The 15,008-nt window shown below is 42.7% G+C and overlaps 1 protein-coding gene across 9 annotated transcripts in view; it reads left to right on the plus strand.

Annotated features, from left to right (window-relative positions):
- The window catches only part of ATXN7L1 (ataxin 7 like 1), a 112,596-nt gene that overhangs the window by 34,640 nt on the left and 62,948 nt on the right, over positions 1-15,008 (plus strand). For 5 of the 9 annotated variants that reach the window (XM_061640402.1, XM_061640403.1, XM_061640397.1 and 2 more), the window contains one exon: positions 7,016-7,120. The exons of 3 other annotated variants lie outside the window; for them this stretch is intronic. In XM_061640402.1, the coding sequence (XP_061496386.1) occupies positions 7,016-7,120 (105 nt within the window). Of the gene's footprint in view, positions 1-7,015; positions 7,121-15,008 lie in introns of those variants that run through there. One more of the 9 variants, XM_061640404.1, reaches the window with a different exon arrangement.

Raw genomic sequence — 15,008 nt, forward strand, 5'->3', positions numbered from 1 at the left:
ACCAGAAGGGAGGGTAAGGTAATGACCAAGGCTGAAGGGAAACTGTAACAAATGGTGGCAGCGGTGAAGAGAATAACAATACCAGTATTCAGAGTCTCTGGGAATACTAGTATTAGGACGTGACTGGTGGTTGCCTAGCAGGGGGATCTGTTGAGATCTGTGCTAGAGCGGGGAGAGAAACAATAAAAAAGGACAGTCCGGACTGGTGGAGTCCCTGGTGGTGCCTAGTGACAGGCAGTAGCCACGCACAGGTAGGAACCTGACAGGGAGAGCCAGGGAAGGGCGTCACATGTGGTGGCAGTAGCGGTGGGATACGAACAAAGGAGACTACGTCACAGGTGTTGTTAGTAGCGGTGGGATACGAACACAGGAGAATACGTCACAGGTGTTGGCTGTAGCAGTGAGATACGAATACTAGAGAATCCCTACCAGTGGTGTGGCAAACAGAAATAACAAAACAAGATTACTTGTGAGAGTGACTGGCAAAGAGTGTGTGGCAAAGAGTGAGTGACCATGGCTGAATATATAAAAATGAAAAGAGAGGAGCTGGTGGAGAAGTGCATAACATTCAATTTACCTCACGAGGGTAAAGGGGTAGAGGAATTGAGGGTAGCACTTATAGGATTTGCAGCTGCCCAGCAAAAATAACCTGTCAGGGAAGAGACCCCAGAAGGATATTTAAGCAATCCCGCTTATATAGAGTACTTGAGAGAGAAGTTAAGATGGGAGGCTGAGGAAAAAGACAAGCAGAGGGAGTTGGAAGCTGAGAGATTGAGGATGGAAGCTGATGGGAAAGACAAGCAGAGGGAGTTGGAAGCTGAGAGATTGAGGATGGAAGGTGCAGAGAAGGAAAAACAGAGGGAGTTGGAATTTGAGAGAATGAGAGTGGATGCGGAATTACAGGCAGAAAAGTTAAAATTTGAAAGAGAGAAGTTTCATTCTAATAAACAAGGAAAGACAGAGATGGAGCAAAAATAAAAATTACTCCAAAGGACTTTGCTGTCTATGAGCCTGGTCAAGATCCTCAAATTTACCTCAGCACCTTTGAAAAAGCAGCTCAGTTGTGGGGGCTACCTGAAGATAAATACATGCGGTATTTATCAAACCTGATTAAAGGGGAATTGGCTGAGGTATACCAATATTTCCCCTCAGACAGGCCCGTCACCTATGCTGAATTCAAAGAAGCAGTGTTTAAAAGATTCAGACTGGGGCCTGATCATTTTAGAAAGCTTTTCAGAAACTGCCAGATACAGACAGGGAGGTCTTTCGTGGAGCTGGGGGCAAAACTGATGGACATATTTGGGAAATGGCTGACAAGTGCAAAAGCTCAGTCTGTGGAGGAGGTGAAAAACCTCATGATATTGGATCAGTTATACCATCAGTTACCACCAGAAATAAGGCTCCTGGTCAAAGACCGTTCCCCTACATCGGTGCAGGAGGCCGCAGAAATGGCGGATCACTTCGCTTCCAACAGAACTGGCTGGGTGGGGAAAATATCAAGAGATTTTAAACCCAGACCATATAATGCTGGCAGAAGGGATGTGGTACCACAGCGAGTGAGTCCTCCAGTAAAATCTGAAGGGCACAGGACACCCCAGAGTGGATCTGTGTACCCTAAAAGTGAGGAGAAATTATGCTACAAATGTGGTAGACCGGGGCACCTACGTTTTCAATGTGAGGTTGCCAACCCCATTAGTAATCCTGCTCAGACAAGGGCAGTGAAAACAGAGCCCAAGGCTTTAGAAACAGCGAAAAAGGTTCAGTTCTGCCAGATAAACTGGACAGAAGTAACAGACCGTGATTCAAGTCTGAGAGAGGAAGTGAGTGTACAAGGGGCAAATTATTGGGCATTGCTTGATACTGGTGCCACTCAGACATTACTGAGGCCAGATTTAATAAAATCTGAGGTAATATTACCTCAGGAAACTGTGACTATCCAAGGAGTGAGGGGTTAACCAGAAAGTTTGCCTGTGGCCCTGGTGGAAATGACTTGGAGAGGCCGAGAGGGCCGATATAAAGTAGGCATTAATGCCCAGCAACAAGAACCAGTAATAGTGGGAAGAGATGTAATGGGAGCCCAAGGAAAGATCTATGTAGTGACCAGACAGCAAATTGGCAGAGAAAAAGAAGCCATATTAAGGGGGGCTGAAACAAACAGGGTGGAATCTGTTAACCAGCCTCAGGTCACCATAGCAACCACTAGCAGGCCTGCTGAAGGAGACAAACTGTATCAAGTGGTCTCTGATAAGAAAGAAGCAGAGCAATTCAGGGAAGAGCTGCATAAAGATATAAGTTTGAAGCAGATAAAGGAGCAAGCCCTGACCCAACAGATTCCTTTCACTGACAAACTGAGGAATCAAGTTGTGTGTGAGAATGGGATTTTATATAGACTGTGGATGCCTGCTGAGAGAAAGGATGAATGTGAACCAGTGAAGCAGTTAATAGTACCTAGCAAATACAGAACCAGATTGCTAGAGGTAGCCCATGATGTCCCATGTGCAGGACATCTGGGAATAAAAAAGACCAAGAGGAGATTGGCTGCACACTATTATTGGCCAAACATCTCCAAAGATGTAAAACAACATTGTCTATCTTGTGGTATCTGCCAAAAGGTGGGAAAAAGTGGAGTAAAGACTAAGGCACCCTTAAAGCCCCTTCCTATAATTGGACAACCCTTTTATAGAGTGGGAATAGATTTGGTGGGCCCTTTTTCCAAACCCACAAGGCATGGCAAGAAATATCTATTGGTGGTGGTGGATTTTGCCACCAGGTACCCAGACGCAGAAGCACTGAGATCTGTAGAAGCCCCTGTAGTGGCAGAGGCTTTATTAAAAATCTTTATGAGGCTGGGTTTCCCTCATGAAGTGCTGACGGATCAAGGCAGTGTATTCATGGGAGAAGTGATGCAATGTATGTGGAAATGTTGTAGTCTAAAACATCTAAAGATCTAAAGACCACTACTTACCATCCCGCCACTAATGGGTTAACAGAGAGATTCAATGGCGTTTTGAAGGGCATGATCAGAAGCTATGTTCAAGATCACCCACAAGACTGGGATGAACGTTTGGGATGCTTCTTATTTGCGTACAGAGAAGTCCCTCAAGAGTCAACAGGCTTCTCACCCTTTGAACTGATGTTCACTAGAAAAGTGAGGGGACCTTTGGAACTATTAAAAAATTCATGGGAAGGAACCCTGGGAGAGTACAAAACATCTGTAGTAGATTTTGTATTGGAATTCCGCAATAAATTAACATCAATGATGGAGGTGGTGAAAAAGAATTTGAGTCAAGCACAGGAGAAGCAACGTTACTGGTATGACAGAACAGCCAGGGAACGTGTGTATGATGTGGGAGATATGGTTATGGCGTTCATACCCAGGAAACATGACAAATTACAGACTAACTGGGAAGGACCATATACCATCAGAGAAAGGCTTGACACAGTGACGTATGTAATCACCACAGACCAATTAAACAAAAGCAAAGTGGTTCATGTAAATATGTTGAAGCCTTACCATACCAGGGATGCACAGGTGTTGCAAGTTACCTTATTCCCTGAGGGAAGTGGGCCTGAACTTCCAGATTTGGTACAGGAAAGCAAAGACAAAGGAGGGGTAGATCAAGTGGAATGGTCAGAGGAGGTGAAGGAGGAAGTAAAAGAAGAGATTCTGAGAGTTTTGAAAACCTATAGGAATCTCTTTAGCAACAAACCTGGCCGAACCAGTATAGTTTATACATTCCATTGATACTGGAGATCATGCCCCAATCAGATCTGTTTCGTACCGTGTGAATGGGAAAGTTTTGAATGAGATCAAAAAGGAGGTGGAAGATATGCTGGAATTAGGAGTGATCAGGGAATCCATCAGTCCTTGGGCCTCAAGTATTGTCCTGGTTCCGAAAAAAGATGGAATGACAAGGTTTTGCATTGATTATCGGCTAATCAATAAAATTACTGTCCCAGATGCGTATCCTATGCCTAGGGTAGACGCAATGTTAGAGTTATTGGGGGCAGCAACCATTATCTCTACACTAGATCTCTGTAAAGGATTTTGGCAAATGGAACTAGACGAGCAATCCAGAGCCAAAACTGCCTTCAGTACACCAGATGGGTTATATGAGTTTGTGACCTTACCCATGGGACTAAGGAACTCACCAAGTTCATTTCAGAGGCTAATCAATACTGTGTTGCGAGGCATGTCAGATTTTGCAGTGGCCTATATCGATGACGTGGCCATTTTTAGCAAGTCAGTGCCTGAGCATGTCCAACACCTGACAACAGTATTGGAGGCCTTAAGAAAAGCAGGCCTCACAATAAAAGCTAAGAAATGCCAGTTTGGACTAAAAGAAGTAATCTATTTAGGACATAAGGTGGGGAGTGGGAAAATCACCCCCTTATGGAGCAAGGTGGAGGCAATACAAGCGTGGCCGATCCCCTTAACCAAAAAACAAGTAAGGGCATTTCTGGGTGTGGCTGGATTTTATAGGAAGTTTGTGAGAAATTTTGGGGAAATAGCAATCCCCTTGCATGAATTAACAAAGAAGAAGTGTTCTGAGCGTGTGGTATGGGCGGATGAATGTCAGAAGGCTTTTGATCTACTGAAGCAAGCCTTGTGCCAAGGACCCATATTAGTAGCACCAGACTATGAGAAACCATTCATCGTGGCTACAGATGCGTCGGACCTGGCGCTGGGAGTCATCTTGCTGCAGGAGAGAGAAGGCACCAGACATCCAGTGGCGTACCTGAGTCGCAAGCTGACGCCGAGGGAGAAAAACTATTCGTCGGTCCAGAAGGAGTGCCTAGCGGTCGTGTGGGGACTGAACAAGTTGCGCCCATATGTGTGGGGATGAAGATTCACAGTGACTACGGATCATCGGGCCTTGTTATGGTTGCAGACTATGAAAAACCATAACACTATGCTGCAGAGGTGGTCCTGGGCCCTACAGGACTATCAAGTGGACTTCCAGTTCATCAAAGGCAAGGACAATGTACTGGCCGATGGACTTTCCAGGCAAGTGGCTGGGACTGCAGTGACGTGACCAGACGGAAGGACAAAGAAAGACATTTTCCCCATAGAGACTTGTTTATATTGTTAACGCGACGTATAAATCCTGGAACAGGAATAATACTCTGCCGTTGTTTAAGGGGGGGGGGAATGTGATGTTCCTATATTAATGTATATATGGTAAGTGTTGGTTGTTTAGAAGATACATGGTAAGTGGAGTGAAAGAGGAAGGGGAGTGAATGGGCAGTAGAATGCTAGATGATTGGCTGAGTGTTTAAAATGGCTGAACGTATAAAAGGAAGAGTGAGAGTGGAATCTGGGGGGAGAAGAGAAAGAGTGGGTTGTTTGGTGGGGTTTAGAGAGTTGTTTGCCAGGAGAGAGTGGAGAAGGAGGGGGGTGGAGTTCGGATTAGTATTGAGTAAAACCATATGCTTATGTGCCTTAAGAAGAAATCTTGTTAATCTTGTTAGCTTTGTTATCTTTAATAAATACTTAATTTGGTTTACCAAAGGCCTGATCCTTGGCTGGGGTTTCACAGACCAGAAGGGAGGGTAAGGTAATGACCAAGGCTGAAGGGAAACTGTAACAAATGGTGGCAGCGGTGAAGAGAATAACAATACCAGTATTCAGAGTCTCTGGGAATACTAGTATTAGGACGTGACTGGTGGTTGCCTAGCAGGGGGATCTGTTGAGATCTGTGCTAGAGCGGGGAGAGAAACAATAAAAAAGGACAGTCCGGACTGGTGGAGTCCCTGGTGGTGCCTAGTGACAGGCAGTAGCCACGCACAGGTAGGAACCTGACAGGGAGAGCCAGGGAAGAGCGTCACATGTGGTGGCAGTAGCGGTGGGATACGAACAAAGGAGACTACGCCACATTCACCAACTGAAGTAGTTCCATTTCTCTGGCAGAAAGAGTCTTTGTCCTATGGAGGAAGGGAACCTTTGGATTGAAACACCACAAAATATTTGTAGACAGCCAGTGAGCTTTTAAAGTTTAATAGTGAACAGCGTGCTCATGATCTTCATGTTGGAAGTTAGTGACCATTGCATTTTAAGTTAAAAAAAAAATTTCTGTGTGTGTGAGAGAGTTTTATAGAGTGATATATATATTTAAAGAGACTGGGGCAGTGAGGTTGCAAATATTTTAAATGGGATTTTGGGGATGATGCAGTGTGGCTCACAGTTGATTTTTGTGCTGTTGATGTGGAATGTTGAGGGTGTAATAAGCTAGTCATGTTCTGCTAATTGTTTTTTGACTAGCTCAGGAATTCTCCCAGGTTATTATTGATGGAAATACTATGCTGTCCATTTCTATACCTCACCCCTAGTTTGTTAAATTTAATAAGGAAAGTGCAGGCTGCACCCCAGGAATTTCTTCTGTGCATGGAAACAAGCACTCTTTGGGCAAGTGTTCATTTCAGCGTGTCTTGCGTAGGATATGATTTTGGGATAGATACCATTTCTCTGATTGAGGACTGGCAATCAGCATTAATATTTCCTGTGACTTCCCCCCCATAGCCAGAGCAGGTCTGGAAAATTTGTCCCATCTGTTTCTCTTTGTGTTTTGTCTTGTCACTAGTTCCTAACTCTTTAAAAAAGACTCTCTTGCTAACATTTCATCAGGAGCCAAACTTTGTATGACTATAACTTTGGGAAAGCTTCCTTCTTGAAATAAATACAGAAATAAGATAGGGCGAAGGTGATTTCAATGGTTCTTCTTTTACTTGTATGTTTCTTACCTATGATAGTTACAGAGATCTGCATGTTGTTTCTTGTACTGTAGTAATCTAGATAAGATGTCCCATCCCTAGTTTATATGAAAAAATAGACATTATAGAGTCAGAAAAAGCTATATTCCTAAGATTCTCTTCTTTGTAGTGATACTAATAGCTTTTTTCCTGAGTATATTTTTTAAATACAGTACGGCAGTATTTTAACTTTTTAAAAAGAGAATATTTTTTGAAAGGACAACTTCTAATACTTGTATATATATATTTTTTAACTTTCCCACAGATATGCATTTATTTGGCCATTATCCAGCTCATGATGATTTCTATCTAGTAGTGTGCAATATCTGCAATCAGGTAGTCAAGCCACAGGTTTTCCAGTCACACTGCGGTAAGTGAAAACTTTTGTTCCTGGATTACAGCACGGTGTACATGTCCCGAAAGAAATGGTGCCTTAGCAATAATTTATTCCTTTCAAGCTGAACTTCTCACCTTTTTAAACCAGTTGATTTACCTGCTAAGATTGGAATCCTGAACACACGTAAAACACTTCAGTTTGCTGGTACCAGTTTTGCAGGGTGGGGTGACAGATGTTTGTTTGGTCCACATCAGTTCCTTTTCAAAACTATCCCAAGACATTGGAAAATGCAAGTAGCGCTTCCTTTCCCACTTGTTGGGGTTCAAGAGTCTTGTTCATCCCCCTGGCATGGCAAGAGGGAGCCATGCTCTGTTGAGTGAAATGAGCCTGGACCGGGAGCTACAGGCAGAGGAAAGCTTCTGTCCCTCCAAACTAAAGGGAGGAAGTAGAGGCTTTCCCCTGCACCTGGAACTTTTTCCTTGGTGCCCAGGGGGCTGCTGTGATCATCTGTAGGGCCCCAAACCAGAACAAGCCACTGTACCTTTGCCTCCGCCATTCAGCTGTGAGATGAAGAGCTGAAGGTGGCTGTGCATTAGCTTGCTCTGCATGCAAGGGGAATGCCAAGCTCTAAGAATCCAACATGTGCAGGGGCAGAGCAAGCTTCTGCCCCCAACCCCCACTCCTCCAACTCTGAGTTATTGGGGACAGGGATAAGGTTGGAGCTGGAAAGACAGATTTTCCAATGAGCTTGTGCTGCGTTTGACTCTTGAAGGATGGGAGTCCCAGCAGCAGTAGAACTTTGACTGAATTAACATGCGATACAATCCAGTTTGAAGTGTGGTGTTGGAGGAGAGCTTTGCGGATACCATGGACTGCGAAAAAGACAAATAATTGGGTGTTAGAACAAAATAAACCAGAACTATGCTGCCCTGGGCTCCTGCTGGGAGGAAGGGCAGGATATAAATCAAATAAATAAATAAACTATCATTAGAAGCTAAAATGATGAAACTGAGGTTATCATACTTTGGACACATAATGAAAAGACATGATTCACTAGAAAAGACAATCATGCTGGGAAAAACGGGGGAGTAGAAAAAGAGGAAGGCCAAATAAGAGATGGATTGATTCCATAAAGGAAGCCACAGACCTGAACTTCACAACAGATGCTATTGGAGGTCGCTGATTCATAGGGTCGCCATAAGTCATAATCAACTTGAAGGCACATAACAACAACAAAACAATCCAATGGATTATTGTCCCTGTGCAGCCCCCATCAAAGCGAATGCTTGTGCCTATGGGACAGAACTGCCTGTTTTCCACTCTGCTGTCCCTTTAATGGCCAAGTTCGGATTACTTTCTCAACGGGCTGGAACTATGATTGGTGAGGTAGATGGGCTTGTGCTAACTGTGTCTGTTGCAGTTCTTGGTGAGCCTACACATGGATCTGTGTAACATTTGCACAGGAATTGTATGTAAAACACTTTGGGTGTAGGCCAGATGTTGCAATCGGTATGCTACATGCAACCTGGGAATCTATGAAGTGGGAAGGGTGGACATAATCCCCTCCCTCCAACTGTTCATAGCCTCTATGCAGCTTGAAGACTGTGTGAACTGGGCTAAAATCAACTTTGCTTTGCTTTTATAGTAGGGCTATCTCTATTCCTTGCAATGTCAGGGACCATTTCCTATGCTGGCCCCCACCTGTCCATATCACATGAGGCAATGAATACAGGACTGACATTGACTTACCAGTCCATGTGGCAAGAGTTGAATTCAGCCAAGCCTTGCAAAGAAAGGTACCTGCTGTTTTCAGTATTTGCTTAGGCAAGCTTTTTCTGCACATCAGCATACAAGCACCAAACCAAGACTATGGAAAGTTACTGTCTTGATGCACCTTTCCTTAGCACTTAATCCCCTTTCTGATCAGTGTGGTTGCTTTTCAGTTAACATATTTAGGTTCTCGTATGAAATTATTTTGATTCACCCCTGGTGAAAAGATTATTTCATTAGAATGAAACTGTGCTAATTGTAAATAAATAAGACTTTGCCTTGAATCTCCACCCCCTTCCCCAGTTCGAGGAAACGGTAGCCTCATGCAAGTTGCATTAGCACAACAAAATACTTTATTTAAATATTGGAGTATATACTGGCCATGTGCGCTGCTTTCTTATTGTCATAATACATACATTTCCTCCTCTTTAATAATGCCTAGTTACACTATTTACAGATATACATCATTTTAAAGTATTGGCTGTGAATGCCACCCCAGTGTACATTGATCTTTAAGTACATCCTGGGTCTTCATGTTTGTTTTTGTTTTGATGCAGCTGCAGGTCCCATTGCTAAATTGACATATTACCTGGATACATGAAGGAGGAGGTTTGTAGTTCAGCACTAGGATCCTATTGAGCTGGTAGCCTTAAACATGTGAACAAACTGTCTGGGTGTGTCTGTACTTTATAGATTAACAAACCACTCCTCTCATTAACTCTTCATTCCCATGATCGTGGTTTCTGATTTGATTTGATTTTTTTCTCCCTACTAGTTTGCCATTGGTCTAGTTTTTCCATTGGTAAAACCAAAAGAGAGAAGTAAGGGTTCTGCTAGGATGCTTAATATGAAGCTCTTGTGAGCTTCTGTTTGTATGTATTTCTTGGGACCTTCAATGTGGAGGTGCAAGAGAATACAAAGGAATATTAGGTTTTGCTTGGTGCTTAAAATGGATCTCTCTTATCTAGCATTCCTCCCCGTCCTGTGTGTGTAACAAACATTTTAAGAAAAGCTTTAGAGTGACTATATCTTCACAACAGGAAGCTGTTGCCCGTGCTGAAAGGAAACAGTGAAAAGTGATCTTTTAAAGGCAATTTGCCCAAGAAAACAACCTGTGAGGTGGTTCTTTCTTAAGAATATTGTATGTCAGAGAAAAGCATGACTGGCTATTGTTTGAAAGTATTGTGGAAATGAGCATATGATAGTCCACTTCTTGTGTTGCCAAGGGGAAAGTGTCCAGTAATGCAAAAATCCAGTGTTAATGAATAAAAATCAAGTTAGAAAGTGATCATGTTTGTTTTAGGGCCCATGATCCAACCAAGAGAAGTTCAGATCTAGGTAAGAATTATGTGGATAGCTGGAGGTTTGCTTGATGTTTGACCACAACAGAACTCATTGCTGAACATTCATATTGCAGTTCAGTTCAGTTTTTAAAGCCATTTGGGAGCTCCTGCACTGAAAACAGCAAATGAAGCTCTTGCAGCATGCATTGTTAACTCATCCACTTGCATGTCCTTTCTTTGAATCTCTGCTTGGATGATTAAATAGAAGACTGAAGCTTAAATTATTACTGAGTAATCAAGTCTTTGTTATTTTAGTAACAGAGATGGTTAACTTCTGTATTCTTCAAGCAATAACTGGTGTTTGGAAATATCTGACCACTGTGTGGATAGTCAGAGTCTCTTAATAAAATTGGCATATTAAGTACTTACATTTGATAGTTCAAGGTCATTGGTAGAATCCCCTCAAGGTATAGTGGCAGTTGTCCTCTGCCTTTACGAACTGTGTATCAGACAGCAACAACATTTCTGTGAAAATATATATTGAGAACAATTGCTGCTTTTCTTTAGAAATGAAACTGTTGGGGGAAGGCACAAATCAGCAGATGATCACCCGTTGTAGCTTCATATGTCATTTCAGTACCCGTTCTCCCTCTCAAGATGGTTGATTCACTGTACATATCACTAGCAGATAAGTATAGTACAAAAATATCACAGTGACTGAGGTTTGCATCCAAAAACATGAACTTGGGATTCATGTGCTGGTAGTGTTTTTAAGATGAGCTGGTGAGATTTAAAGTGCATATGAATAAATGCAAAGCTATGGCTCCCAGCTTTAAAAATTCAGTGTTAATAAGGTGTCAAAATAGTGCACCACAAAGTTAGGCATGTTGTTATAGCTGAGATATGTTAGAAATTGGGTGATCTAGGGTACTTCTTAGTTTGGTATAGTCTAACCTTGGCCAAACAAGTTACACTGTCAGTGCTAAGATGTGTGGATGTTGTCTGTTAAAGTGCTATAATTTGAGGGATGAGCCTGGAGCACTTCAATTTCTTCAGTTGCTTAATTAGCTCGCAGTGCACTCGAATGCTTGTTTACTTAGGATTGCAACTTGAGTAGAAGAAATTGGATCTCCACTTTAGGCATTACATTTTTAGTTTAGTTTTCATTTTTGTGTACAAAACCATTACATTGTTGTAAATCTGTCTTTGAACAAGATCTTTTCTTAGCTTTCCACTGCTTTCGCCTGTTTTTACTACCATGTCAAATGCTGCCTACATTTAAGACGCTGCTCATGACATCCCCTTCATCCATGTGGTAGCCCGCTCTTTCCCCCTGCTAAATCCAGATTTTCCCAATCCATGAATAATCCAATAAGGGAAGAAAATCCAGTATAAAATTGGATGTTACCTGATTGTGGATGTACTGAAGCACGTTGTAGGGTGGTGTTTTTTTTTACATGTGTGGTGACATTTTTCTGAGTGCCTTCTATCACTGCATCATCCCAAGGAGAGGATTCAGATTGCCTTTTTCTACCAGTTGTTACTGAAGGCACATTTTCAATATTTTTGTCTTGTCATGATGTGTGACTCCAAAACTTTACCTGGCTTGCAACACACAGACACACACACTTTTAGCTCTTTTGTGCTAATCTAGTATATTGAAAAACTTACACTTTTTTAAAATAAAAAGGTGTGCATGGACAGGTAAACAAATGCCTGCTTGCATGTCCATAATGGATCTCAGGTTTCTTGACTCGGTGTGACACACTTTTTAAAAAGAATTGACTGCTCCTTTGTGCAAACCTGATATATAAAAATGTATTTCAAAATTAAAAGGTTCACACTCAACAGGTAAACAAATACTTTTGTACATGCCCACAAGAGACCTCAGGTTTCTGGAACTAATGGTGGCCAAGAAAATACTGATTGAGGGGAAGGGACAACAACACAGCACTGTCCTCTTGTGTGGATGGGAAACATCAGGATAGATCTAGGAGGCAGACAAATGTGCACATAGAGTGACTCATGTATGCATTAATGCCCCAGTGTGGACACAGCCTTTGAAATATGCATAACATTTAATGTGTATAGCAGCCTTTCCCAACCAGTGTGCCTCCAGATGTTGTTGGACCACAGCTCCCATCAGCCTCAGCCAGCATTGCCAATGGTCAGGAAGATGGGAGTTGTGGTCCAAAATCTGGAGGCACACTGGTTGGGAAAGGCTGGTGTATAGTATATGGAGATAATCCAGTCCTTTGATGATATCCATCCCTTCCTTTCCAGTGCATGCTTATCTGCATTTGAATTTTCCCTACTGCATTTCCATTTCATTTCCTGTCTTTGATAGAGACCAACTCCAATAATGGCAGTTTTCTGCCTGAAAGGACTTGGAAGGCTTTAGATAACTTTTGTGGCTTAACAATTTGCTTCTTTAGGCTGTCCTTCCTTTGAAACTCTGCATAGCTAATCAATAGCCTCATTTTATTTTCAGTATCTGAAAGCTTACTACACATTTATGCACTTACTAGGGTCACTTCCTTGGCTTCTTTAAATAACATCTCCCTATTGCATAAAAGAGAGCCCAGTGTGTCGTAGTGGGAGACCAGGGTTCGAATCCCCACATAGCCATGAAGCTCACTGGATGACCTTGGGCCAGTCACTGCCTCTCAGCCTCATGAAAACCCTATTCTTAGGGTCACCATAAGTCAGAATCGACTTGAAGGCAGTACACATACAAACATCCTGGCGATCTACAGGTAATCTCTATTTCCTGAAGTAATTTTTATCTAGCTATTACCAGAGCCAGTGTGGCATAGTGGTTAGAGTGTTGGACTATAACGTGGGAGACCAGGGTTCAAATCTCCATACAGCCATGAAGCTCACTGGGTAACCTTGGGCCAGTCACTGCCTCTCAGCCTCAGAGGAAGGCAATGGTAAACCACCTCTGAATACCGCTTTCCATGAAAACCCTATTCATAAGGTCACCACAACTCGGAATCGACTTGAAGGCAGTCCATCATTGTGTAAAAGGTGAAGGCATCATAGACAGTGGGGCAGTAACACTTGCTGATCTTCATGACAAAATATTGGGGCTTTTCTTCCACTATGAAATATATCTGGTCTAGCATATGGACAGCAATGTCCGTGATCACTAATCAAAGCTGATGTGTGTTATCAGAAAAAAAGTTATTACACTGGGTGATAAGTTAATTGTTCAGAGTACAGTCAAGTGTCATAATATTTTATGACTTACTGTGATGTAAATAGGTTTAGGGGTGGAGTATAAATAAGATTTGGAATATTTTTAGAAGTGGTGGTGGGAATTCAAAACACACAAATGGCAAACCTCCAAGCCACAGGGAAGTTCCAGTCAACTTCAGCATCCTGGCAAATAGCCCTCCCTTCTTCTTTGTCCTGGCTTCAAAGGACTACAGGTGTGGTTTATTTCCAGTGGGTGACAGCTTTCAGGCCTTTGTGAATACATTGAAGATAATTACCTCAGGCAATTACCTCAGGTGATCTTAAACCAGGAGTCACCAACCTTTTTGCACCGGGGGGGCCGCATGTTTCAAATTTTGAGAGAGAGTTGGGGACACAGGTCACAAAATGGCTGCCATGGGGGGGGTGACATAACAAAATTAGAGTGTAGTCATAGTGAAGCTTTTCCCATAACTATTTCCATACTAGAAAAGCTTGACCTGTTGAATTTCTGCTTGCCGTACATTTGTTAAAGAACCATGTTTCCCCCCCAGTGCCTAGGTTCCCATCCTGAATCCACTTAACCAGAAGTAAGCCCCACTGAACACAAAGACTTACTTCTGAGTAGAAGTGTCTATACTGTAAAAGTTATCTATACTGTGAATTCTGAATGAATCCCAGGTCTTTAGCTTCTGCAAAGCAGAAGACATGCCCAAGCCTCTTTGCAGAGTTTTATTTGCCTTTTTGGGGGGCGGGTGGTTATTAACATTCCTCACACTTACAGTGTAGTAGTATTTGCAGAAAATAATGTGTAGGCACTACCTGATCTTAGGTGAACCCAGCATGCATTCTGGTTGCTGGAGAAAAAGGAAGGGCAAATGATGGGAATTCCAAGGACTAGAGGGGGAAAAGACAGAAGCAGGAAAAGTGCACTAAAAAGGAGGGCAAAATGGTGGCTCGTTAGGACTCCAGGGGTTGCCTGGTGTCCAAACAACTCACTTATCAATCTCAGCTCTGACTTTACTCATTGGCTGATATCACTGATGGGCAGGAGGAGCAGCCAGGCCAGCTCATTTCACGTAAGTCACTGAGATCGATACTTGCACATTTTGCTCTATAACTTTCTTTCTTAGAGGGCTAGAGACTTAACTTTTTAAAAAATGAAAGCTCGAGTTGTTGGCTACCTGTCCGGGGCACCACTGAAGACCTTTGCAGGCACCATGGCAACCTCAAGCAATGGGTTGGCAACCCGTCTTAAACAGTTCAAGAAAGCCATTCCATAGGATTCTGTTATATTCAGCAAGATCCATTATACTCATCCCCTGTCTTTAGCAATCAAAAGAAATGCAACAAAGTCTCCACTGTGTTTTTTTTCTCCTGGAGATTCAACCAGTAGTGCCAGTTTCAGACAAAGAATGATTTTGTGGAGTCTCGTGTTCGTCATTGTTCCAAAGTAGTCTGAAGATAATGAGAGCAATTTTGGATATGAATAGAACTGGGGTGGGGAACCTATGGCCCTTCATATGATACTTGACTCCAGTTCCCATGATCCCTAACCATTGGCTGTACTGGCTGGTGGCTGATGGGAGTTGGAGTCCAAAAACATCTGGAAGACTACAGGTTCCCCAGCCCTGTAATCGGATAAACAAGGGTACTATAAAGAAGCTATT

Source organism: Rhineura floridana, chromosome 8 (genome assembly GCF_030035675.1).
Source record: "Rhineura floridana isolate rRhiFlo1 chromosome 8, rRhiFlo1.hap2, whole genome shotgun sequence".
In the NCBI taxonomy this organism is placed as follows: domain Eukaryota; kingdom Metazoa; phylum Chordata; class Lepidosauria; order Squamata; family Rhineuridae; genus Rhineura; species Rhineura floridana.